The sequence below is a fragment of the Tasmannia lanceolata genome, unplaced genomic scaffold (assembly GCF_043159265.1).
Source record: "Tasmannia lanceolata isolate RefF3 unplaced genomic scaffold, GAP_Taslan_0.1 ptg000026l, whole genome shotgun sequence".
Lineage (NCBI taxonomy): Eukaryota > Viridiplantae > Streptophyta > Magnoliopsida > Canellales > Winteraceae > Tasmannia > Tasmannia lanceolata.
Window position 1 is genome coordinate 9,064,999 of NW_027518703.1, and position 27,996 is coordinate 9,092,994.

Here is a 27,996-nt window from a genome sequence, read left to right on the forward strand (position 1 = left end):
TTATTTAACATGTTAATGGTCTTTTTTCATATCAATGAAGAAATTTATTCTAGGAAGTGTGAGTTGAGAGGTTAACATAGATTTGATTGGTGAATGGTTGCCTAGATATGTACTAGGTTTTTAACCGTCCATGCCCAACAAGAACCAGTACATACATACTAATAGAAGTTAGAATTGGGTGATTCGCATGATTTTCTACCATAGCCTGTCAAAGGTGGGACCCACTATACCGTAGTTTTAGCCTAAAGATTATGATGCCTTCACATGCAATACATATGCAATTGCCCACATGCAATGCGTGGGAATTGCAGGTCGGCACCATGCGCGTCGGCATATGCTTGTTATTTCCTTCCTTTTGTTTGATTAGGACTCTTGGTTTTACTTGTTTGTTGTTTTGTTTTTGTTTTCAGTACCTGTTGGCTTTGTTACAACTTACAACTACTACACCATAGGACTCCAGTTTCCTCAAGGCCTTGGTTGGATGCTTCATGAATTTTTTTATTTTTTTTGGAACATTTGGAAAAGAAAAACTATTTTAGAGTTTCTTGCTTTTCTATTGTTTGATTACACCTGAAAAAAGTAAGCTGAACCACCAACTTTCAAGTTTTATCTGGAAAGACCTTCAATTTATAAGGGCATCCTTTAAAGAAGTCATAATCAGATCATTGCCTCTAAATTGTGAAAAAATAAAAATAAATCCTGCCAGAAATGCTTTTCTGGCAATCCAAACATGGCCTTTAAAGGATATGGACGCCTGCTAGAAAACAAAATATCATTCAACTCGAAGAGATGCAGAAACCTAAGTTGAAAAATACAAAGCAATTCTCAGAATTTTAAAGTGACAATTAATAAATGAATGAAGTATGGACATGAACTAAATGAAGGGATTCTGATAATTGTCATAAATATTTGTCTCGGTAATTTCTCAGGAAGGGTGTGTATCTCGGGATATTTTAATTTTTTTTATGGGAAATGATATGGCCCCTTTTTCTTACTTGGTAAAGCCCCCTCTAGTGTTGAAGAGTAGTCATAAACAAGGTTTAAATTTTCGGTTTCGGTAACCGTTTCGGACCCCACCAAAAACCGAAATTTCGGTCCGAAATTTGGTAATTTGGTTCCAAATTCCGGACCGAAATTTCGGCTGAAATTTTGTAACACTTTTTTTTTTAATAAATAATGTCATTAAACCGAAATCCGAAAAGGACAAAAAATGGAGTTTCAGAAAATTCCAGTTTCGGTCCCCACCGGTAACCGAAATTCCGGATTTCGGTCGAAATTTTAAACCAGGTCATGAATACACTAGAAAGGGCTGTCCCAATTAAGAAAAGGAGGCGAATATATCACTTCCCATATTTTTTTGTTAATATCATCAATATATAACCAAAAAAGTTCTTTGGCCTGAGCTTATTACTATAAACTATAAACCTAGTTTAGAAAACAAGATTTCTACAAGATGAGGAGAACAGAAATTTTGAAAAGTAGCATTCCCTATTTCACTCATATATAGAGTACATGATTAACATTGTTAATAAAACCCTCTGTTGAGGTTTACTAGTACAGTGAAGAACAGGACATCCTGTTACATGACATATGAAGATAAAGGAATGATTCTCTAACATCAATTGAGATGGAGACAATTCAAATGTGCAATCTGAGCTTGACCATATTAACAGAAACATGGCTCCAGACTGGATGAAGAAAACAATATTAAGAACAGATCTTCTCTGAACCGAGCTAATGGAAAAGTATCTTTCCACTACCTTTGACTGAGGATTCTGGTTGATGCCCTTATTGATAAATAGTGGGATTTTAAGAATTATGTTGCTCTTTCAAAGCCACCACCAACCTGCATATGCAGCCATTCTTGTGGTGATCCCTGACCATATTCCCTCATCGCTTGTGAGCCGAATGCCATACCAGAGGTATCAAATGTCTGCACACCAAACTAAAACATCAAAATAACTTATTATAAATGGGAAATGATATCCCAACTCCCTCTTTTTCATAGCTAAAATTTTATTAAAGAAAAGCGGCAGGAGCCCAACGACCGAGATGGTCAAACAAGAGATATACAAAGCAAAGAACAGAGAAAGGAAGAAGGGAAAACATCAAAAGAGGAACACCCCCGCTGACAATGCACCCTCGAGGAGGAATGTGTGGATATTATTTCCCTATCATTATGTGTGTGTTCGTGTGTGTGTGACCATGAGTGTGCATGCGTGCGTGTGTGTGTGTGTGTGCTCGCGTGCGCACGTATGTATGTATGTAGTTATCATACAATGAAAGAAGAGTCCAATCTATCCAACACTTGTTTGCTGATGAAAATCAAGACAGTTTTGGTAAAACATCAAACGAGGAAACATCCCACTGAAAATGCACCCTCAAAAGGAGTGTGTAGATATTATTTCCCTATCATTATATATGTGCGTGTGTGCGCATATGAGTGTGCACATGTGCGTGTATGTATGTATGTATGTATGTATGTAAGGATACCACAATCATTTACAAAGGCAGGAAAAAGGAGGTGAAATCACAATGGAGTAGTGAACTTGGGCACACTTCCTTTCAAGGATACCACAATCATTTACAAAGGCAGGAAAAAGGAGGTGAAATCACAACGTAGTAGTGAACTTGGGTAGCCTCCTGTGAGAAACATGACATGGATCACTCAGCGAGGTGGAACTGATAGATTAGTTAGAAATGTAAGATCCACTGAGCAGCAACACAGCTATGGTGAGTCGATTTTCCTGGGAACTCCAATGGTGGGGGTGAAGTTCATCCATCAACTTTATTCCAAATCGAGTTACCCTGGTCTTTTTAAGTCGAAGCGGGAGAGGGAAGAGGAGGAGAGCCTTGGGCTTTGTCTCTCAGCAAAATCTTCTTTAAGTTGCCATCATTTAGGGAGATAATGAGAAAGAGGAGTTAGCCAAGAGGAAGATCTGGAATATCCCATGCTGCCCATCCTTTTTCTCATGGACAGACTATGTCCTAACTGAAAGTGCCATTAATATACGAGCATAAAGTCTCTAATAATCAAATCAGTGCATGATACACCTTCATTGGCTAATCTATTAGCCTCGCTGTTAGCTTCTATTTCCACATGGCATAACTAAATTTGGCAGCTCTCTAGTTTTTACAAAAATTTAGGAAGATATCCACCAATACACCCAACATGGGTGGCTACCCTTGCCTTGCCTCTCTTTCAAAGATATCCATCAACTTTCAAAGATATCCACCAACTTTCATGAATACCCTTGCCTCTCTTTGCACAATCTGATAATGTTAAGAGAATCCCCTTCAATATAAGCTTCCTCACCTAAAAACAGAAACAAAAGCCTAACACCTTGCCTAAGACCCAGAGCTTACACCTCAATGAAGTTCTTTTCTCCCGCTAGACCAGCATAGGCGAGTCTTGTCTCACCACTCCTGTCTCCAATAATTCCTCCTATTCCTGCACAACTTGGATTACCTCTAGGTGCAACGTCAAAGTTCATCTTTATACACCCCAACGGGGGTGGTTTCCACCTGAGTAATATCTTGAACTTTGGAATGACACTTGTTAAATTAAAGTTTCACTTCACACCTTTGAAACCTGCACTCCTTTAAAACAGATTGTCATTAGTCATTACAGCCCACTCTACCACTTTCCCAATTAGCTTCTTCTTTAAGATCTTAATATTTGTACGTTTCCTTCTAAAATTTCTCTCATTCCTCTCCAACCATCTATTCCACATTGAAGCTAATAAAAGCAGCTCGCTCTTGTCAACCAATCTGATGTCTCCAGGCAGCAATAAATGAGCCAACTGATAGAAAAAACAAAATTCCGTATTTCAGCAGCAATTGGGCATGGATAAGAAGATGATTTAATGAATCTTCTGCATTCAGGCACATACAACATGAATATTGAATGCTCCTATTCATTTTAATAAGGCGGTCGATAGTTAGAATTCTGTCATGGCCTGTTGTCCATCTGAATTCTGAATACTAACACTAGTGGCAGAGTTGGAATCGACCACAATGACGCAATCATTGCCCCTTCTTCTCCTTTGCCTACCGGTGCCTTGTACATAAATCTAACTGAAAATTCTCCATTAGTTTTTTGTGTTCAAATCCATCGGTCCTCACATTAGGTTCTTACAAAAGTATTTTCAAACGCATTTCTGCTCAAAGTGCTATAGGGCTGGAAAGGCCTTTCACATTGGAAGAGATTGAGGGGGCCCTGTCAGCCATGCAGAAAGATAAGGCGCCGGGGCCAGACGGCTTCCCGATGGCTTTCTATCAGAGGAATTGGGAGCTTATTAAAGGTGATGTATTCGCGTCCATGAAGGAATTCCATGAGAGGTGCGTCATCAGCAAAGAAATGAACTCTACCTTCGTTACTCTCATCCCGAAAAAGGAGGGTGCTTTTGTGATCCAAGACTTCCGGCCAATTAGCCTGATTCACGGCATGTATAAACTGCTCTCGAAAATTCTTGACATGCGCATCAGTGGAGTGATGGGGGACATCATCTCAAAATACCAAGGGGCCTTTGTTCGTGATCGTCAGATATTAGATGGTATCCTAATCGTCAACGAGATCCTCGACACCATGAAGCGGGGCGGGGACCGGGGGGGTGATGATAAAAGTAGATTTCGAGAAAGCGTAAGATCACGTGGATTGGGGGGTATTGGACTACATACTTTCACGTATGGGATTTGGGGAAAAGTGGAGATCATGGATTTCGGCATGTTTAAAGACAGCAAGGTTCTCCATTTTAATTAACAGATGACCTGAAGGATATTTTGGGTGTTCTCGAGGTCTCCGGCAAGGAGATCCCCCTTAGCTCCATACCTGTTTATTATAGTGGCAGAATGTCTAAGCTCACTCATTACCAAGGCTGAACTTTGTGGCTTCATCAATGATTTAAAACCTAGCTGCCAATCGCCATCCACCATCTCCCACCTGCAGTTTGTGGACGATAGGTACTCTTTCTTCACGATAATGTCTCTCAGATCATGAATGCGAAGAGATTATTTTGGTGGTTGGAAATCATCTCGGGTTTAAAGATTAATCTGTCTAAAAGTGTTCTGGTTGGCGTTAACCTCGATTCGCTGTGGCAGCATCTTATGCAAGCCTATTTGGGTGTCAGGATGCTTCCTTACCCATCAAGTATCTTGGACTGCCACTAGCTTATGGGATTCCTAAAGCCGCTCAATGGGACCCGGTGATCGAGAGAATTGAAAGGAAGCTCGCTACCTGGAAAAAGACTTATCTGTCTTTTGGGGGGCATATAACACTGATTAAGTCCGCACTTGCAAACATGCCCGTGTACTACTTGTCCCTGTTCAAAGCTCCAGCAAGCATTGTAAAGCGAATCGAGAAGTTGCAGAAGGATTTTTTATGGGAAGGGAAAGAGAGGGGAAAACGACTTTGTCATCTTCTAGCATGGCAGAAGGTTTGTAAATAAAAAAGAAATGGGGGTTTGGGTATTGGTAAGATAAGTCTCCAGAACAAGGCCCTCTTAGGGAAATGGTTTTGGAGATTCGGAACCGAGAAAGAGGCTCTATGGCACTCTGTGATTGGGTCAAAATACGGAAGGGGCTGAGGGGATTGGACATGCAATGGCCCCTTACACCCAAAAGGGTCCGGCGTTTGGAAATCCATTGCCTCATCAAGGAACGCGTTCTTGCCGTTGGTGCGATTTAGACCCGGATGCAGAAATCTGGTTCGTTTCTGGACCGATGTTTGGCTTGGGGATTTATCACTGGCAGAAGCTTTCCCGGAGATTTACCGAATTGCATTAGTACCGGAAGCAACCATGGCCAACTACGCTAACAGGAGCAGTGGAAATTGCCAAATAGTTTGGGATATCCGAATGAGGCGACATCTAAAAGATTCGGAGATCGTTCTCTTCGGAAATCTCTTGGGCCAATTATCTCCCATTTACTTGTCTGTGAACAAGGAGGATCGATGGATTTGGACTCCGGATTCCCAAGGTGGATTCTCAGTCAAGTCTTTTTTCCGTAAGCTAAATGACGATCAGGCCAATCCCTCTAGACTCGCCAAAATATGGAATCCGATTGCCCCACCTCGCGTTGTGGCATTCTCGTGGACTCTTCTCCACAAAGGTATCAACACTGTGGACAGATTAATGAGGCGAGGATTAGTTTTAGTCAACCGATGTGTCTTATGCAAGAACTCAGGTGAGACCCTCAATCACATGTTTCTTTTATGCCCTTTCTCCTTCGAGGTATGGATGGCGATATTTAAAGCCTTTGGCTTCTCTTGGGTTATTCCTCGAAGCATACTCAAATTAATCATGAATTGGAGAGGTGCTTATGTTGGTTGTACCGGCCAAGATATGTGGTCGTCAATTCCATATGCTATTGTATGGCATATATGGGCGGAACGCAACAATCGGATTTTTGTTGGAAAAGAAAGATACCCGGCAAAGGTGACCCTGGAAATTAAATTATCTATCATTAAATGGGCCAAAGCTAAAAGTGGTATCCATTAGCCAGTGGGTGACATTCTTCAGCATTGGACTTCTGTTGTGGAGGAAAGGAAACCTAAAAATACCATATCTCCTCTATGGCAACCACCTTCTGAAGATTGGCTGAAATTAAATTTTGACGGAAGCTCTCGTGGGAATCCAGGGAGGGCGGGCATTGGTGGATTATTACGCAATCATTTGGGGACTACACTCATGTCCTTCTCCGGTCCGGCTGGGATTTGCGACGCGAACGAAGCAGAGGTATCGACCCTCCTATTCGGTTTTCAATGGTATGCGAAGCACCGAACTAATCCCGTGATTGTTGAAGGTGATTCCTCCAATACCATAGCATGGGCTTCCAATAATTCTGGTGGTCCGTGGCAATTTACGAACAAAATTGACGAGATCAGGGACTTGGTTACTCTGATTCGTCCTAAATTACAACACCGGCGCCGATCGGCTAACGAGATGGCGGACAAACTTGTGCGGGAAGGGGTGGACCGGGAGTCTGTCATTGTTTCAGTTCAAGGCCCCCTTGATCTGTAATGGGATCTCATGTAAGGTCTGATATATTTGGGGGACGTCTTGTCCCCATGTACTGATTGCCATTATTGGCTTTATTAATATATTGTCATCTTCAAAAAAATAAATATAATCTCTTATATGTATATGATTTTCGTGTGGGAGAGTAACCAGCTCTCTCTCTTACGTATTTCTCCATCTCTTCTCTTCTTCTCTTCCTTTCTCTACCTATCACCATGTAGGAATCCAACATGGTATCAGAGCTCAAGGTTGAAGATACAATTTTTCCTCCTTGAGGTATTGTACCAATCTCCCTCAACCCTAGGATTTTTTTTTTTTTTTTCTAAACCCTTGAACCTTTCTTCTTCTTTCCTCCATCTTTCTAACCCTAACACTAACCCTAAAATTTCTCTCTTTTTTTCTCTAGCCCCCCAACCACTCGCACCCCTAACCCTAACCCACACACTCTTCCCATGCCCTCCCCCCTCTTGCACAAAACCCTCTCTCTCAAAACCCAATTGCGCAAAACCCTCTTGCCGTGATCCTCCTTCCCCATAACCCATTTGCGCATTGCACAATCCCCCACCCTTGTCCATCCAAATCCTCAATCCCTCATTCTTCCACCACCTATTCTACCATATTCTCCGTCCAAATCCCCTAATCCCTCACCCTTTTCTATCCACATCTCCATCCAAAACCCCAAATCACCATTCTCAAATCCATACTTTATCCATTAAAAAAAAGAAAAAAAATCCATACTTTCTCACCAACATCCCATTTGAGGAAGAAACCATCTTCCCAACAAGGTTTTAAATTTCGGTTTCGACTATAATTTCGGTCCTCACCAAAACCGAATTTTCTGCCGAAATTCAGTAGAAGATATCGAAATCCCATATTTTTCTCCCGAAATTTCGGCCGAAATTACAGAAAATTTTCACATCTTTGACTTCAAACACTATCCTTAAACTCGAAAACTTTTCACATCAATCTTTAATCCCCATTTTATTTATGATCTAAACTTCTATTCTTTCTCGTTTCACCCCGTTATTGGTTTCGGGACATCGGTTTGTGGGCTCCCCTACTTCATGCTACGTTTGTGTGGTGTTATTGATCCTTAGTTGGTCCCGGAACCGCTTCTTGATGCCTTTTGACAGTGTATGTTGGTAGTGAGCTTTTTGTTGGTGAACTCTTTGTATGTTTATGGTGTGCTGTTGGCGGTGGTGATTGTGTGCTAGTTTCAGTAGCTGTTATTGGTGGTTTTTGGTTGTTAGCGACATTATTTGTTGGCTTCTCATTGATACCGGTGGTGGTGTTCTGTTGGTGGATGGTTCACTATGTGGTTAGCGACCTCATTGTTGTTGGTTGTTGTTGGTGCCATTGTAGTGTTTGGTTGGTGTTGACTCATCGGCATTCTTGTTGGAGCATTGTTGTTGGCTCCTTGATGGTGTTGGTAGTTGTTGGTTATTTTATTGGAGGTTGTTGTTGATTGCTAGTTGTGTTTGCCATTATTGGTTGTTGTTGGTGATGGCTATTGGATCTGTGACTGTGCCAGTTGCCATTATTGGTGCGTTTTCCATTGGAGGTTGTGGTCGGTTGCCTGTTCTTGTTGCTTGGTGTTTGTTCTCCATTATGGATCCCGTGGAGTCATCTGCTCATCAAATGGCCTCTCTCAAGGTTGATGAGATCACCCCTTCACCCTCTACTCGGTCATCTAGTTATTCTCCCGCGGAGGCTCCTTTTCCGTTGACCTCCATAAAACTTGATAGGGCAAATTACTCATCGTGGAGGATGGCAGTTCAGACATATCTTCTCGGGAGCGGTAAGGTCTCTTGAGGATGTGGCTTCAGGAGGCAAAGAACCAACACTAATAGATCAACAAGTAGTAAAATGAAGACCTAGGACGCCCTGAATCTCCTGGCGATGGGCTCCACACGTCTCTGGCTATCCTGCAATGAAGAAAGATATGATCAACTGACTCCCCGACCTCCACATATAGAGCGCAGTGGTGGATAATAAACATAATGTGGTTAAAAGTGATCCACCATAAGGATCTTTATCAGGGAAGGCAGTCCAACCAAACACATAAACCCTGTGAAGAGCAAAAATGCTCCTTATGGCCAAATGTGATGACGCAGGACAAGGAAGCCATTTCCTTGAAGTAGGGTCTAGAGAGGGATGGGATGGGATACATAAATGGACATTGTCCATCACACCCAAGTAAAATAACACAAATATGGTCTACTTTGTCAAAATCACTAACTTATTACATGTCCATTCATTGGAACCATGGTTAAAGTATAATCTGATATGAGGCGTATCAATTACATGTCCATTCATTGGAACCATGGTTTAAAGTACCATCTGATACGAGACGTATCAGAGCATGCCTTGGATTTTAGTTGGATGATACACATTGAAATGTGAATGCATCGTCTAATACATAAAGTATTCACCTTAAAATGATGGTCTCCTTTGAGGTATGAGCTATATTGGAAGGGTGACCCAGTGCACGAGGCTCCTGCCATTGCAGGGTTTGGGGAGGGCTAGATGTACGCAGCCTTACCCTTGCTTTGCAGAGAGGCTGTTTCCGTGACTCAAACCCGTGACCACCAGGTCACAATGGAGCAACCTTACCGTTGCGCCAAGGCTCGCCCTCAATGAGATATATTGGAAGATATAATAAAATCTATATGAGATCTAGGGTGCCCGATACAGACCGGATTTTCGACACTTTAAAGTTCAAACAATAATAGGATTCTAGTCTTAGCAAGTAAAAATCTTGAAAAGTTGTAGCATGACTTTCTTTGAAGACACAACTCTTAAATTAAGAATATTCACCTTGTCAATTAAGAGCTTGTTTGCCAATGAAAATGTGAGCGCTATCCGCTTAAGAAACACAAGAGATTTGATCTTCCGTCCTCAAAAGATGGAGGTGGCATATCTCCAGTGCCCGGTCTGGCTTTGGTTGAGAGCTAGAGAAGCAACAATGAGAAAAAGGGGCCAATGTTTGTACCGACCGTAATTCATATGGACTGCAATGTGGAATAGATAGAAACCCACCTTTAAGAATCCCAAGGAACTACTAGGATTTAGAGTTAGTAATGAGGATAATGTCTTTCTAGACAGATGGATGGTGTGGAGACGAATTATGCCCCTTACTTCTCTAACATATTTAGGAGGGGTATGGACCTTAAGTTGCAAGATAGTGGCTAACTAGATATTCTGGAAATCACAGACATGGTCACTTTTCTAACATGATGGTAGTTGGGGATGCACCCCAGAGGACTTTTTGAACCTAACAAGTTGGAGGACTTTTTGAACCCAACAAGTTGGAGGACTTGTCTTATAGGTCAAGAAAAATGGAACATGGAATCCAGTGTTTTTTTTTTTGGAAGTGCCTTCAATTATATTTCTATACCTTTAGCAACTACTAAGCATTGGAAGCCCAAATCCACACTAAGAGCCTTGGATTTTACATTACTAGATCTGGATGACAAGAGCCTTATTGGTGATCAATTAATCAAACACAATATATTCCATCTAGTATTAATTTCATTCCTGATGAACCAAAAGAACTTCGACCAACTCTTTATTTTGTATCTCTAGGAGAGACAAGTATGGCTTTCTTTCCAAGATTACTTAGATCCGTAACAGTATAAACTGAAATAATTCACTTGCTTTGTTGGTAGGGGCGTCATCCAATTGAATGTAAGAGAATTGAATTTCTATTGTGCATACTTCCCCCTTCTACCCTACGCAACATTTGACATAAATTGGATTTGAGGGAAGATTAAAGGCATCATTCTTGATAGGGCTTCTACTTCAAGTAGCCTATTTGGGGATGGAATGGGGAAATTTCTTGGGACTAGATAGGGCAACAGAAGTCTCACTCTTTAGTGTGGACCATTTGATCATTCGAACTTAATGGACTCTCATATCGAGAAGGAAACATACTGGTTGATAAGCCAGTAAAATTATGGAGCTAAATGTAAATATTTGAAACCTTGGCATTATATGCCTAAATCTTATTTCAGTTTTCGTTTCACTCTAATGTATTCCTTTTTGTTCCACTTCTATTTTGAATATAACTTCTCTTCACTAGATCAACAAGAAAAAGGAAATACATTACAAATGTTAGCTTCAAAATTGTTTTCAAAAGATGCTTCCTCATTTTTTGAACAATCAACCAGGTAATTAAAGACACCTCAGTGTTCTTCAACTTACATCTTTAGCTGGAAAGCCTTCAATGCTGGGGTTCATTCTTGAATTAACTGCTTCAAGCTTCATTGACAAAAACTACAAAAAGCAGTAATTATGACTCAGAATCAATAGAGAAAAGAATTACAACACAAATTAGCAACTAGCAAAACACTTGACAATGCATACCTCAACCTGACGTTGTAGTGATTGGATATAATTAATTATTTCATCTAGAACTAATGCTTTACCAATGACCTGATCAGAATAAGCCTTGTCAGAACATTGTTCAGAAAAAAAAAAAACTAGCACTCATGTTACTTGGAGACGTCAAATGTTGTACACTTACTAAAATGGCCAAAATAGGAGGGGTTTGCAATATTTCTCAAAGGCTTGTTAGTTTTTCGTACAGTTAACAGTTAAGGCCTACCCATCACAGACCCTGGTAAAAAAGAACATACAATAAAAACATAGAAACAATTTACTGCACCTTATTACATCCAGGGACCAGATCTTGGAGAATCTTCATGCGCTCGCTGATTTTTTCTCGCCTAGCCTGTTCAATAGATGAAAATTTCAGTCGACAACAGACATTCAGATTGTGTGGATCATAGTTTTTTCCTTTTTATTAAATCTTTTACGGTTTGCATATCTGTGTGAGGAACAGTTCCAAGTGATGAGTAGCAAAAATGGTAGTAGTATATCCATTTTGGATCTAAATCCCATTCTTTTTAGGCAAACTCAATCATTTCCAAAAATCATTACTGGTTATTTAAGAAAAGGCCTGACTATGAATCACTAACATAAAAATAAACAAAATAATAATAAGCAGAAAAAACCCTTACCCTCTCTGCTAGGCTGTGACTGTCAGTAGCTTGACCTCTTCTTGCTCTCACATGGATATAGTCTTGCTTTGGTGCCTCAGAGGGTTGCGCACTCTGTTCAGCCAGCTCGTCACCATTGCCCAAACTCGCTTCCACCTCAGCTTTCAAACCCTCATTTTCATCCCTAGATCCCACGACTTTGAGACGTTTCCCATTGCAATCAGTCTGTTCATAAAGGAAACCAAAAACACCACAGTAAGAACACAAAACCAACTAATATCCGAGTCTAGATACCCAGTTCCGGGCACTCCTAAAAGAATCATAAAATAAGCCAATCTTTTACATCCCAATTCACAACAAATTCAGAACCAAAAGCACCATAGTAAGAACACAAAACCGACTAATATCCATGTCTACATACCCAGTACCAGACACTCCTAAGAGAATCATAAAAGTAACCAATCTCTTACATCCCAATTCACAACAAATTCAGCTTCTAAGCATAAAAAATACACATAGTAACACCCGAATAACCTGATGTTAAAACACATCGTAATATCAAAAGCATTTAAAATTCTGAAAAGAAATAAGGTCAGTATTTCATCTCTACTTATCTAAAATATGTCTGTCCTGTCACTCTTCTTAGTAATACCCTAAGGCCCTGTTTGAATTACAAGAAAATCATTTCTAATGGAAATTTTTTCTTCTTTCCACGATTTATAGGGAAATGATATAATTATAGTTGATTAACAAGGATATTATCATAAATTGAAGGTCTCTCTAACCAAAAATTGACTAGGGTGGGTTCAAAGATCATTTTTTGAGTGTAAAAAGAGGTAGAATTTTCAGAAATAATTTCCCTTTCCAAACTTTTCCAGAAAATTCCTGCAATCCAAACAGGGCCTAAGAGAGCAGAAGAAGTTCCCAAATACTGAATTACAGACAAAAACCTAGTAATCACACAAAAATCTGTCTGTAAAGAAACCTAGTCACTCTTCTTAGTAATACACTAAAGAAAGCAAACGCAGCTCCCAAATACTAAATTACCCAAAAACAAAAACCCTAGAAATCAATCGAATACTGACCATATCATTGTCACTACTGGTAGAAACAAGCTTCGAAGACTCGTCCCCGGACGCTGAGCCTCTCCGCTTTCTACTCCCACTCCGCTCCGTTACCGTTGATTCCTCGACCAAAAGATCCCGTCCCGTCCTCGGCTCTGTAAACCCTACATTCTGCCCTAAATTCGCCCTCCTCGGTCTAGACTGAATCCCGAGAATGCCGCCGGAATCACCACCGGAATCAAGCTGGAACTGCCAAATATCCGAGAATCCGTACGAAGACGCCGCGTTAGAAGAATGGAATGAGCTCTCGTGTATCATAGAAGGGGGATCCATCTCTAAAACCCTAAATTGGCAAGAAAAAACCACACTAGACTTCAAAAACCCCAATTTCTCTCATCCAGCTTCTTCACATTCCTTCGAATTCTCACAGTGATGCATTGTTTTGAAACCCTAGAAAAAATATATGGAGTGTATGAACTGGTTTTCCCAGTTCGTCTGCATTTGAAATTGAGCAAAAGCTTGTTTGTTTTTTTTTTTTGGAAGGGAAAGGAATTTCGGAGAACCGTTGAAAGCAGAACTGGAAGGGTAAAGGGGTCTTTAAGAAAAATATAAAGGCCGAGAAGGGTGCGCATTTTAGCTAGCGGACCTGAGATTTTTCGGATCGGAAAAGGAGTGCGCATTGCGCCCCCATGCCCACCTCGTGAGCAGAGAGGGAACATAATATGGGGGGTTTCCGTTGTGTGCGGCGTTTGCTAGAAATCACGAGTTCCAAGTACTATTTTACGCGTGTTTGTGGACCAAAACACGAAATTAATCGGACGGCTGTGAAGTGATTGATATGTTATTAGGTGTGTCAAGATCAGATGATATGATCCGAAATACTAAAAAATTCGGAATGTTCACATTGGATCATCTGGATCATTGATAAGTCGAGACCTATATCAGCCGTTGATGTCCCGAAGTCTAGAAAAATAAAATACCCCTTGGATTGGGTGGTTGTAAATTAAGTGTTAAAGCCACGGCCCATATTTAATCCACAAAAGTGCAAGAACCGTTCAACGTGTATGATTTAGATTTAGCCTCTGTTTCGTTTAAGATTATGACAACCGATTGTGAGTCATGAACCAATTATTGTACTTAGAATTATGTTTAATTTTGAGTCCAATAATTGGTTCTGGACTCATAATCTTAAACAAAGAAAAACTTTAATGTAATTCAAATTGTAAAATAAGGAAATTCCGTCATTTTAGTGAATTCATGGGAGCAAAAATTGGTAGCCGACTGCCGACAATTGGCAGGAAATCTCATGAGAAGAATGGAATAATTAGCCTATAATGTCTTAAATAAGATATTCAAAGAAAGTTATTTAAAAGTTATTCAAAGAAGGAAATTCCCTCATATACTAAAAATTAAAAATTAAAAATGATATTTAATCCCCCTAATGTTGATAATGACACATCTTTGATAGCTCTTCAGAATTATTATTATAGCATATTCTAACAGCTTATGATCCATTCTGGTAACCATTCTTTCGAGCAATTTCCCTCTAGGCTCTGTTCACTTGTTTTCTAGCTGCAGGAAAAGAATCTGACGTGGAAAACTGGAAAAGAAAGGAAAAGAATCTGTGAGAAAATTCCTTTTGTGAGAAAATTCCGTTGTTCACTTGGCCGAGAAAAGAAAAGAAAGTATGCAGGCAAAGTGGTTTTCTCAGGAAAGTGATTTTCTCACCCTTTTGGTGAGAAAATTTAGAGGGAAAGTGCAAGAAAGTTGGTTTTCCACGTCATTATTTAAATTTTCCACCTGTGTAATTATGCTTTTCCGAGAAAACAAGTGAACAGCGGAAAATGTCAAATCATGTCCAATCACGGGAAAATTTGGCTTACTTTCTTCTCCTTTCCTTTCTCAAGAAGGCAAGTGAACAGAGCCCTAGAGAATGAGAATGGTGTTTGGTAAAAAAAATGTGGGCCCATATTTCCGTACGAAATGCCTATTTCAAGAAGGTTTTCATGGAGCACAAAGGAGTTACAGGAATTCGTACTCCATTGCATTGATTTTGTGATTCCACAATTCCTCTCCATGAATGATTTTGGAGAATTGTTCTCAAAGATGTCATTAGATAAGTGTAAAACAAAGGGGTATGGATGTCGTTTCATGAATTTTTTTTTCTATTGAAACCTCATGACCTCAAAGTTGAAAAGATATTAGTTGCTCATAATTTCTTGTTGAAATTTTTCAAAAAGAAAATTTCCCATATAAAGTTTGACAATGAGAATTGAATCATTGTGTTGTTCCCAAATTTAAACAATAAGAAAATCTAAATGGGGATTTTCACTTGAGAAGAGAATAGACAAAATAGCTAGCGAATATTTCTCAAAAATATCAGAAATAAATAAATATTAGGAAAAAATATTAGAAAAAAAGGAAAAATTGCAAATGGGGGACACCAAAATTGGAGAATTGCCAATGTGGGACAATCTTTTGAAAAATTATAAATTGGGGTCGAAAACGGAATTCTCGGGGTTATCAAGTCTAAGAAAGGGCTATCAAGTCTAAAAGGGGGTTATCAACTTGTTAACAAGTCTACATATGATTTAACAACTCTAACCTAAACAAGGTTATCAAATCTCTCCCGGGGGTATCAAGTTCTCAATAGGGTTGTTGAGTCTCATAAGGGGTTATCAACTCTAAATAGGGGTTATAAACTCTTTATGAACTTGATAATCCCTGTTTACATACTTGATTACCCCTTTTTACACTTGATAACCACTAGGGGCATTTTGGTCAAGTTTTCACTGTTTATGTACTTAATAACCCCTTTTTAGACTTGATAATCTGTTTTTGACCCCCTTTATAAATTTTCAAAAGAGTGTCCCCCATTGGCAATTCTTGTATTTTGGTGTTCCCCATTGGCAATTTTTCCGAGAAAAAAAGGTCACATGAAATTTTTATTAGAAAAAAGTTTTTTGAGTTATCAAATCATCCATAGAGAAAAAATATTTAAGAATCATCTATATATAGAGTGAAATGATATTTGGACTCCCATATTTGATTAATAACATTCCTCTCTTCAATTTATGCTTTTCTAGGAAAAAATTATGTAAAACAAATTCTTTGAGATAAATAATATTCTATGGGGGAAAAAATTCATGGTCTGCAACTTTCCTTGAAAGTAAGGAAAAAAAATTTTTGGAAAATTTTCCATACAAAAATAAGTTATACCATAACTGGAAAATTCATTTTCCATGAAATTTTTTCCACAGATTTCCAACCCAACTACAGCTAGGATTAGAGTCGGGTAGATTCCTTTCACCTTCTTCATGAAATTTTTCTAAATGATTCATTTAGCTGACCCCAACTAGTTTGGGAAAAAGGCTTTGTTGAGTTGAGTTGAGTTGTGCTTTTCCATAGATTTCCAACCAGACTATAGCTAGGATTAGTGTCGGGTAGATTCATTTCACTTTCTTCATGAAATTTTTCTAAAGGATTCATTTAGCCGACACCAACTAGTTTGGGAAAAAGGCTTTGTTGAGTTGAGTTTTGCTATTCCATAGATTTCCAAACAGCCCCTAAAGAAAGTAAAGCGTCATTATCAAAACATGGGAGAGCATGGTGGACCCACCATGAATATCATGGGGCCCACCCTTTGCCTCTTTAGCCAAAACGCCTGATTTTAAAGTAACTTTCACAAATTTGGTGAGAGCAGGGAGAAGAGTATTTCGTAATATCGTTATCACCAAACACGACGCATCGATATCCGCGAATTGAGTTTGTCGATAACTTCACGTGGATAAGCGAAATGATTTTTATTTGGTAGGTATGAGAAGTGACGTGTAGACATGATGTTCAAATCTTCAATCGTGTAGAAAATGATACATCCCATTCTCTAACCACAATGAGCATTTTATGTAGGAAGGTACCTTGGCTTCCTCCTCAAAATGTCCAAGTCTTTTAGTGCTTGAACCTACCTAGATAAGATGAGACGATAGACAAAGGTTTGTTCAAAAGAACACGCATTTTGGTGGGATACAACACATTGTTCAACTCGCTAATTGAAGTATGTTTCAAGCCAAACTCATTTGGGGAGATCCAATTTGACAAGACACATCCAATCACCATTAAAGCACCCCAAGGTCCCCATGCCTTGGTCCTATCTTCAGAGATTGGGGGAGATAATTGGTTCAGTAGTCCTCAGGAGTTTGCAAATTCATAGTCTTTTCACTCTCACCCATTGTTTCAAAGCGAGGATGCGGGTTAAAATGCAGCCAAAGCAAATCCTAGTCAACTTGGCACAGTGCAACTGAGTCCTTGGTTGACTCTATCATTACTTTGGACAGCAAACTCAAACACGAATGTGGCCGAAGTAAAAAGGAGGTGACTCGAGAGAGTTGATGATGACAATGGGGAGTTTTGAAACTATGCTCCCACCGGTGCAATGGATGGGGGCCAATGGCTTGTCGGTTGGGTCATGTGTCAATTTAATTGGGTCTCGAATGGGGTAATTCAGGTCCCGGGCCTACTCACTCATTTCTCTCGTGTGGATTTGATCACATAAGTATATAAGGCGTTAAGGGTAACCCTGTATCCACCTTTGTGATTGATAGGGACTTGCAAGCTTGTAGATTAGTATCACGATATTTTTATATTAAGCATGAGGTGCTAAGTAATGTTGTGGATGTTAGTTTTAGGTCACATTGAAATAATAGTCACGCTCTAACTCGAATTGCAACTTCAAGGAATGTTGCAAACTAAATCACAACTTAGCTTACTAGCAGTGCAAACTAAAATTTGAGATTAGCTCGAGTCTGCATTGTTTGAATCCTGGGAGTACTCACTCGTTTCACTCATGTAAATGATCACAAGAATACAAGATCACAATTTGGTAAGCATACCCTTGCACTTGCCTTTATGATTGTTTGGGACTTACCTGCGTGTGGATTATATCAAGATATGTTTATCTCGAGAAGTGGAAACTAGCCCAAACGATAGAGTGAAGAAATAGAGGGCCTACTTGTTAGCCCACGTGAGAATGAATGGTGCCTAGCTACTTTGTCGGCCCACATGAGAGTACTGAGTGGAGTTATGGGTTTATATGAGAGTATGAATGTGGCCTACTTGTGGAGGCTATACGAAAGTATAGGTGGGTTCTTTATTATACTTTCTGTCATTTTTATGGGCGCTCTAGTTTCGCATTCTGTTAGAATATGTGAGATCCACAGTTGGATTAGGTGTAGATCTCACCGTTAGATCTTCTTGTGGGAGATTAGGCAAGTTGGTTAATGAGGCAACCCACTAAAATAGGCAGCTAGATATAATTAGTAAGTAGATTACATTAGAATATTCCATCATTATCTCTTTCCATAGTTTGCTTGATCTCTTTCTATGTTTATCATATATGTGCTCAATATAAGCACACCTTGAGCTCTATTGTATATCATCCAAGAATAATAGAAATTCTCTCAAATTTTACACATTCGACATTTATCTTTCTTCCCGCTATCAAAGTACAGCAATATGATAATAAATGGGCCCACCATCATTGGTCATCGCAATTATTCACCGCATCACTAGTTCACTACAAGATGAAGAAATAAGATCTCTGAGTCTGAATTTATTGTCCTTGAGGAAACTATCGCCCACTGAAACTATATCTATGGTGCATCTCCGTGATAGTTTTGATATATTGTATAATATATCACATATTTTTAAATAACGGGAAATATCGGCCAATATTCTGATATAGATTGATGTCAACATATACCTTCGATATCGATGCGTTGGCTAATATCTCATAATATTTTGACAATGTTTTGAAATGTTGTAATATATTGGGTAATGTATCACGAAAATTTAAAGCTTCAATACTGTGAAATAGCTTTATTTTAAAATTATGGTACTCAGTGGCTTCTTTAGCCATTAAATTTTGATCACTAGATCGTACTATTCTTTAATAGCCATTGATTTATTAGGATCAGCCAGATAAAAATAATGAACAATGAATCATCAATCGTCCAAATACCATATGAAGGATTTAGAGAGCGAGAGCGAGGTAGACGAAGCAACCAAACAATGAAATATTGTAGAACTTGGAAATTTTATTCTTCTTTCACCACTTTCGTGCCTTGAGTATTGCCAAGAATGAAGACCATTGTTAGTCCCCTAGTAGCCCATATGAATAAGGTGAGTAGGGTATGTCTATTCCCGCGGCGGATAGGTCACATTTTGAGTTTTTTTTTTTTTTTTTTTTGTTTCCTTTCGGGATAGGAAAGCTGGGGTTTGGCGGAGACCCCTGCCGGTTTATTTAGATGACCTATTCTGAGTTATGTATGCCTGTCTTAGTGGATATTTAGTACCGGGACAGAACCCGTCTTATGTGTTATAATCATGGTTTTAAATTTCGACTGAAATTCGAAATTTCGGATTTGGGTGGAGACCGACACCGAAATCACCCAAAATCGAAACGGTCATTCATCTTAATACACTGTTAGGGGTCTCGCCAAACCCCTACTTATCTACTTGATCCTAGCCACTCATCAAGTAGGACCCATCACAAATTGTTTTAATTTATACCCTAACTGTATGAACCATCCAATAGGAAGTATGTCTAACATTTCAAATGTGCTATTATAAAGAAGTTGATCCACGGTCCAGATTCAATACATAAATATCTTTGAATCAGACAGCTAGATTTTAGACTCGGTCCCACCTGATGAACGGTCCGGCCCGTCCTCGGGGAGGACCTAAACGAGTAGCCATATCGTACCGGCCGATTCCTCCGTATCGGAAATACTCGTCCTATATAAAATCCGTAGAGCGCGAGTATTTAGGAAGTTTGAAAATCCGGAGAAAATGGAGCTTCTGAGCCTATCCAAGTTCAAGCTCCAGCTTTTTGCCCTAATCTTCGAAGCCAGAGATCTCAAGGTAATACTCTTTTCTTGCCCTAATTGCTCTAATCTCTTCTTTCTTTGTCTCTTTTCCTTTCTCATCATCTCTTTGATCTCTCCAAATCTCAGGAAAAAGAGCAGCGTGCCAGAGAAGAACTCCACCTTCTAATCCAGGTTGCTTTGAAGCGATTTATTTGATTTTTCCTTTTTTTTTTGTGTAATTTTCATTTTCTTTTGAGTAATCTGATTCTGCTTTTGTATTTTTCCTACCTGTTCTTAGATCTTACTATTTCTGATGATTGATTTAGAAACAAAAGCAAAATGAAGTGGAATTAGGTCGAAAGTTTCAGGAAATGCAAGCGGAGTTAGCTTTGTGCCATGAGATGCAACATAATCTCGAAAACAAGGTCAGTGAATTTCATTTTGAATTCAATTTGATTATAAGGTGCGATTTGTGCAATTAATGGTATGAGTATTATATTTATGGTGATTTTCTTCTTTTGGAATGATTTGTATATGATCGAAAATGATTTTTCGAGTGATTTGTATACTTGGAGTTGTGTTTTTTAGTGTTCAAATTTCAATCCAAAATATGAATTTAGTTGAAATTGAAATTGTATCTATGTATGCGTGACAGCGTGAGTTAGAAATCTAGAATCTTTGTAATGATAAAAGGAAACTTTAGAAGAGAGGATGTTGTGTGTATTGTTTCGAATTTTTAATATTTAGTCCATGAGCATGAGAATTGGAGGGGAACTTTAATGGCTTACAATTGATTTGCAACATGACATTTCAGTCTGATGTCAGCTCTCGAATCTGAGGATTTTCTCTAATTTGACATTGTCAGTAATATTTATGGTTCACTTTGTATATACATGAGTTGGTGAAAAGCATATGTTCATCACGTGTAGACTTGAACGGCTAACCTGAATAAGCTTAAAGGAAGCCTACTATAATATCGCCTATTATAATTTTCTTTTCGTTTTGGTGGTCCTCAATCAAAGTTTTCCAGAATGCTTAGGGAAAAAGCGTTGATGGAAAGGTTTGGCCCACTATTTTTTTTTTTTACATGCAGCTCCATTCTTGCTAGATTGTATATGAGATAATCAGGAAGAAGTGATAAAGTGCTAATTTACATCATATATTACCAACCTAAGTTTATGTAATGAACCATGCTGTTGCACATAACATGATCTAGCATAGAATTAGAAATTAAGACTATTGTAGAAGCAGCAAATAGGTGCAATGTCATGATGTGTTTAAGAGCTGGACCGAATTTACCTTTCCATCCAGACTGGAACAAAATTGGTCATGGATTATCAAAACCCCAAAAAACATAGGACCACTTGGCGGTATGATTGGTCTAGACCAGACGTTTCTAGTTCAATTTATGACGTCATATTACAGAATACAGACCTTCTATGGAACAAATTTGACCTAAGGCACCACTTTACTGCTTCAGTCTTTGCTTCCTTATTCAAAACATTGGTGATCAGTAGCCCCTGGAGTGTTAAGCCATGGGTGACAGTGCATTTCATCATTTGCAGGTGAAATACCTTGAGAATGACAACGCATTGCAAGAAAAGAAGCAAAAGGAGTTAAAGGGAACTATAGATAGCCTACTTCAATCAAGAGAGACTTTTGTAAGCCGTTACGAGGTTTGTAATTTCCTTTTGTTTGGAATCTCTATGGTGGTTTTTTTTTCTTTTCTTTTCTATCATAATCATAAATAATAAATTGCTCCATATGAAATTAGCTATATAAGGTGCAAATTTAATTACATATAAACTGAAAGTAGTGAAAGGTTCATTATGTCACCTTGATTTGCGGTCAAGATAATGTTGTCAAATACAAAGTTGCTTATGTTCTTCATGATGCTATTAGTTCCGAACATCATGCATTACCTCGAATTCTTGAGTGAAGAAATTCCCTAAGTTTCACAGATAGCTGTTACATGTTTGGGCACCTACTTCATACTCAAAAGTGCAGTTTTCTGGTTGAGGTGTTGACATGATGAGTCATGGGATATGCTGCAATCTGTTAGTGTTTTGTCTGTATTCTGTTTTTAAGTTTTTCCCATGTTCTTCAAGATGTTTTTTCTTCATCTTCAGTCTATGCATATCATTCTGCTTTCCTACAGTTTAAAGGATATATCATGTTGATGAATATTCCCTTATCAAATCTAACCTGTGCCAAGTATGCATCATCCTTTCATTTGATAAATCCTCTGCTAGCAGAAGTTTCATGATGGAGTCACTGTATTTTACACAGTTGAATCTTCATGCCATGCGAATGCTTTAATTTATCATGTGTTCCACTCTGGATTAGAAACCATTCCATATTTTTTGATGCATATTCATATGCAGGATTCTACTTGTGAGCTTAAACATTCCATTGAGACAAGAGATAGAAAGCTTGCTGTTCTTTCAGAGAAGTTACAAACACATTTTTTATTATTTGACTCGATAGAAAAGGAAGCTGTTGCTGTGAAGCAAGTTGTGGACAGTGTGCAATGTCTTGTGAATGAAAAAGAGAAAGTAGGCACGTAATTTACAAAACTACTACTATTTACATGTCTATGTTCAATTTATAATTAGTGAAGCTCCTGTGGCATTGGCCCGCTTGGATCTTACATCTGTCATGATCTTTTGATGACAATTTACATCTGTCATGATCTTACATCCGCTTGGATCTTACATACACTTTCCAGTGGCTGGATTGAAGAAGAAAATGGACAAGATTTCGACATTTGAAAAGGATTTTTTTGGTAAGTTCAAATCCTCGTTATTAATATTTGTCAATTTAAAAATAAAATAAAAATCCTCGTTATTAGCTAATTATGATTTCACTTAGGACTACAGATCACTATGAAGATGATAATCTCTGTATTGTAATAATTCATCAATCTTACGCGCATTGGTGATCTCACTATAGGAATTGAATTAACTACCTCTATATGATGAAGTGAAAGTTTCATAGCAGTTAATTATTTGGAATTTTCCTTCCTTGAAGTACTCTAAAAATGAGTTAATATGTTTCTACTGCAACTTCTGCCCTGAAGGAAAGAAATCACAAAAGATAATTATACAATTTTGATCTCCTCTTTTGGACCCATACAGATCCACTCATTAAGGAATATATCTACTCTGTATTATCTTGGGAGGCCCTAGCAGGAGTAGTTGACCGAACTACGACACAAGTATGGAGTGTTCGTCATCGTACATGAACTTCAATTGAAGAAAAGAATCCCTAAATAGGTGCAACCACTTCTTTGATCAGCTAGCTGTTATACAAAACCCTTTCGGCAAGAAAAGAATCCCAAACATGAAGTTGTCATACAAATTTTCAGCTCATGTACTGCTGTTCTTTCAACTCCATTTTGCTAAACCAGTGAGTTCTGTGTCCCAACTCCCAACACAATCATGTCAACTTTCCTTGAATTGGAGAAGAAGAGAGAACAGGGCACACAAACAAACCACAAGAATGCTTGGGTATGGGAGTTCAAGTCTTTCTTCACGACTTGTCTTTTCCCCTCATTATATCAATCAGAATATAAATTACAAAATGGCCCTAAAGGGCCAAGAAACTTTAGATTTGTGTTTAAACTCTAGCTCAACAGTTGTTTAAACTGATTTGACTAAGTTAGTGTGTTGGCTTTTAAAAAGCATTTTTCCATTTGAAACTTAGGATTGAACTTTGGAAATATTTCTCCATTTGGCAATCCCTTGCAACTTTCCCTAGTGACAATTCTGTACCAGAATTGAGACTCTTAAATGAGGCATCAAAATGTTGTTTCATGCTTATGCGATACACCAAGTGGGCTAACTGGGCCTGTGTTTGAAATACCTTTGCCGGATTCTGATCCCTGTTAAATTATTTGCCAAAGAACCTGTAGTTGTAGGAGCCTCTGCAAAAGCGAGGTGTATACGGTAGAGTTCTATTCTGCCAAAAACTTATGAAATATCATACCCTTATTATTTATCTTGCACTTAACATGTTCTAACTTGAACCAAAATTAGTCTGAAAATTTTAATTAAGTAGTTCTTTTGGCATGTTCTACAAATAAAAAGTAACTCTTGTCACTTTATCTGTTATATTAATGGGCACTAGGTAGATAGTAATTGGTGGAGGTGGAAAGCATAGTTGCTTGATGGGAAGTTCAAGAAGTTTTCTTATGTTAATATTAAAACCTCAAGCACTTTTTATTGTTGAGCTAGACTAGATTTAATCAGACTTGATATGCTGTTTGTTATAAGGTCCTGCCTGCAATTACTTAACCATTTTGCTGCAGAAAAGATTTCATTCCTGGAAAATATGCTGAGAAATAACCAGGATGAGCTTCGCAGAAAGGATGGCATTGTTTGGGAACTGAAAGAACAGCTTAAGGAAGCAAAAGTTAGCTGCAACCTTGAGCCACAAATAGACGAGATATCCATTTAAACTTTGTGAGAAATGGGAATATACTTGCGGTATTTATTTCCAAAGTGATGACTTCTACTATCCTGTTAATGTTTCGAATCCAGTGTTTTATCCTTATGGCCATTACCTTCAGAAATCCTTATCAATGAAGGAAGAGATTATACAGAATTTAACTGCAGAGAACCAGGTTTCTTTCTAAATTTCAATTTGGCGTTAACCTCTCTCTGATAATGTTTACTTAGTGATAAATTTCCTAAAAGCATTGAAGTTTCAGGTATTGCGTTTTGAGATCCAGAGCTTGGGAGTTATCTTACAAAAATTTCAGGATACTGTTATTACTAATTTGAACACAGAAGTCAGAGAAAAAGAGCGTGGTCGTGAAGCATGTGCAAGGAATAGCAGAGAAGAAAATAATAGGTACAGTGGATGCTTCTTACCTAATACCTAATATTAATAACTGAGCTTCACTAAACACAGGTCTATCTTAATGCAAATCTATATACATATTGTGCCCATGCATTATCATTTATATATTGTATTTTACATTTGTTTTTAAAGATTAGAAGATATGGTTCAAGTAGATAGAGAAGCTTCACCATTCAAGAATCTTGGGCAAGGAGCTGTGGGAGATACAGGTTTATTTTGCCTTCTTTCTCTAAGATGAAACCATAGATATACCAATTACAGATAGATTTGAATCCATGTCATTTGCTTTTTCAATTTGATGCTACAAATAACTCCAATCTTTTTTTTCTCTAGGGCAAGCTTGCTAGGAATTCCAGAAGCACTGTATGCTGAAAAACTTGATAAAAAATTTAAGGAAAAAGAGATGTACGCACAAACAATACTAAACCAAACTATACTAAACTTATTCTACTATCATATTAAGAACATGGGATGCATCCAAACATCAGAAAATGGTGCCTATGCGATTACAGATTGCAATAAGCCAGTGATAGACAACAGGAACAAAAGAAAACAGAAAATAATAGAATGCACAAGTTAGATTGCTATTGCTTGTAGCGTATAAGCTTTGAGATGCATGACATACATTATTGTATCATAAGGTCCTTGACCCTTCATGATGCAATGACCCAAATGATGTTCCACCATTACTGAGTAGGAAGCTTATCCAGTATGGCTACTTTGAATACTAGCTTGAGTCAATCGGTGATGCCTCTTGTCTAAGGACTATTTGTTAGAGAATTTTGCAAAATGATATTGAGAAAATTAAAAGAATTTTACTAAGTTTTATTTAAATTAGAAAAACAATTTCCAGACAGGTCCGGTCGACCGGGGTATCCCGGGCGACCGCAGATTGGTTACTGGAAATTTAAACAATTTCCAGAAAGGTGTGGACGGGCGACCGCGGGTATCCCGGTCTACCACGGTTCTTTGGATCATAGAAAATAAAATGGATAGAAGCGTGCTGGCGGGCGACCGCGGATGTTTGAAAAAGTATCCGTTGGGAAGAAATCGACATGGCTATTCACTTCCATTTTTCAACTATTCTTCATGTCTTTTGGTCCCCAACAATCATGGATGTTTTTCAAACACAAGAGACATCTTGTGGATGATCCAAACCACTTAAATCACAAAAGGTTGTGATCGAATGGTCATTATTCAAACCAATCCAAGAGATGTTTTGAAGGGATGTTTCCCTTGATGAATAGACATCTAATGCTCTATAAAAAGAGCAGAAATCTGTCTTTTTGATATACTGAAAATCAGTTATTGCTGTACTTTTCTTTCTCTCTCTAGCAATTTCCTACACCCTTGATTTTCAAGTTATTTTATTCATTAAACAGTGCACTAAAACTGTTTTCTGCAGAAACAGTTTTTGTGTTTTTCTCTAAGGCTTGAAGTTCTTGAAAGGCATTTTGGGTTTGATTCCGCTTGTGCAAAGTGCCATCAAACATTTGTAGGACATTCCTACAAGGTTTCATTGTATCTTGGAGGCAATTCGCGGATCCCCTTTGCACACAACTAGTGGGGGCGAAATTTGTCTAAGGAAAGCGATTACGCACCTTGAAGCAACTCTACATATTTCTATATTTTAGAAATTCCCACAAACACTATTCTTGTCCTTTGGCATCAGACAACGCCTTTTTGGTTTGCCTTACTAGTTTCATGTCTTAATATCAATACATCTTACGTACCCCAAAAAATCAATACATCTTCCATTCAGTTCTTCCAAATTCTTGCTTCTCAATTCCTTATGCAAACGTGCGATTGCATTGGTGAGACACTCCACACTGCAGTCAAGGTTCACTTTCTTCCCAATTCCTTTATGCATGAGAACTGCATTCAAGTGTCAGGAAGGTGCTTGATCCAACACAATATGCTTGACCAACATGTAAGCCTTTTTTTTTTTGGTGTATAAAGGATTGTGAATGAAATAACAGAAATGCAAAATACTTGTAATATTATATTACACACGTATTCTGTATACTCACTTTGTTAGTTTTAATGTATAAAGAATTGTGAATGAAATAAATGAAATGCAAAATACCTGTAATATTATATTACATTCTTTATACCCACTTGGTTAGTATTGGTTTGCAAATGAAATAAACGACATGCAAAATACCTGTAAGATTATATTACACACATATTCTCTATACTCGCTTTGTTAGTTGCAAGCTCTAATACCTTTCCTCTGCGATATCTGTCACATTCAAAATCTGTCTCTCTGCTCTCTGCCTTCCTGAAACAACAATTTATATGCAGCTTTGCCACTATATCAGGAGCACAGTTTGGTAAGCAAGCCCTCTTGGCAGAAGCAGAATGTCGAGGCATATGTATCAGAGGCAAGCAAATATCTTATGCTTTTTTATTGTAGATAGTCACATTAGCAACTATTTGTTCCTGCAGTGGAAGACAATTAACATAACTGGGTTTTTTAATACTATGTAGCGGTTTATTTGCTCACCCTCACAATCAACTTGCTCAAATCCTATGTCAACTGCTAATGTCATGAAAATCTCTACAGATGGAAAGAAGGTATCGTAAATGTCAACATTTTCACTTTACACATATTTGAATGCTGTACATTTTACATTTCCTTCTGTTTTTGCCTCTTTGATTAGCGCATCCAGGGCATCCTCACTCTCTAATCTCTATACATGACTAAGCAGATATTTTATACATTGTATAGGGTACTAGCTGCACTTCATGTGTTCAACAGTTAGATTCTGAGAGCTCTACAACTGAAGCTGAACGATCAGGTGTAGAAAAATTATTATTTATTATCAGATGTACCATTTTAGAATGCTTTTGCCCGTGACATGTAATTAACAGGCTTGATTCTTTGATTTTTCAGATGCCCAAGTATGATGGTGTTCTTGGAGATTGTCTGGCAATAATACAAGATGGAATAAGATGACAGATTTGTTTGAGGAATCGTCATTTGATGTGATTTTTGTTTCTAGTATCACAACATTTTCTGTTTTTCTTTGATTGCTCCCTTGCTAAATATCAGAGCATCATATTCTTTTTCAATGATATTTGCCTACAAGTTGTTTGCAACACTTTTCTGATATATATGGGCTTAACCAGAAATAAGTTATCTGGTCTGTCAACCAGAAATAGGGTGGGCCCACATTGTTTGGGTTAT

At 38.3% G+C, this 27,996-nt stretch overlaps 2 protein-coding genes across 6 annotated transcripts; one reads left to right on the top strand and one right to left on the bottom strand.

Annotated features, from left to right (window-relative positions):
• Positions 1 to 1,460: 1,460 nt before the first annotated feature.
• On the bottom strand, positions 1,461 to 13,669 carry LOC143858563 (transcription factor BHLH094-like). 3 transcript variants are annotated; one of them, XM_077369224.1, is made up of 6 exons: positions 13,102 to 13,669; positions 12,038 to 12,241; positions 11,683 to 11,748; positions 11,382 to 11,450; positions 11,220 to 11,291; positions 1,461 to 1,933 (listed from the first exon to the last, which is right to left on the bottom strand). In XM_077369224.1, the coding sequence occupies exons 1-6, from the start codon at positions 13,411 to 13,413 to the stop codon at positions 1,817 to 1,819; spliced, it is 840 nt and encodes a 279-aa protein (XP_077225339.1). In that variant the 5' UTR covers positions 13,414 to 13,669; the 3' UTR covers positions 1,461 to 1,816. The 3 variants fall into 3 exon arrangements, with proteins under 3 accessions (XP_077225339.1, XP_077225338.1, XP_077225340.1); XM_077369223.1 differs by having other exon boundaries at positions 1,461 to 1,945; XM_077369225.1 differs by lacking the exon at positions 1,461 to 1,933 and adding an exon at positions 7,678 to 8,941.
• A 6,192-nt stretch (positions 13,670 to 19,861) lies between these two features.
• Positions 19,862 to 27,884, top strand: LOC143858603 (uncharacterized). Of its 3 annotated transcripts, XM_077369293.1 has the most exons (14): positions 19,863 to 19,998; positions 20,091 to 20,135; positions 20,270 to 20,368; positions 21,509 to 21,619; positions 22,328 to 22,502; positions 22,672 to 22,728; positions 24,253 to 24,389; positions 24,508 to 24,567; positions 24,655 to 24,797; positions 24,939 to 25,015; positions 27,111 to 27,190; positions 27,297 to 27,383; positions 27,538 to 27,607; positions 27,703 to 27,884. In XM_077369293.1, exons 1-14 carry the CDS (start codon positions 19,927 to 19,929, stop codon positions 27,714 to 27,716), a joined length of 1,227 nt encoding a protein of 408 aa, XP_077225408.1. In that variant the 5' UTR covers positions 19,863 to 19,926; the 3' UTR covers positions 27,717 to 27,884. The 3 variants fall into 3 exon arrangements, 2 of the variants coding, with proteins under 2 accessions (XP_077225409.1, XP_077225408.1); XM_077369294.1 differs by lacking the exon at positions 24,939 to 25,015 and having other exon boundaries at positions 19,862 to 19,998; positions 24,734 to 24,797; XR_013238984.1 differs by lacking the exon at positions 24,939 to 25,015.
• Positions 27,885 to 27,996: the final 112 nt, after the last annotated feature.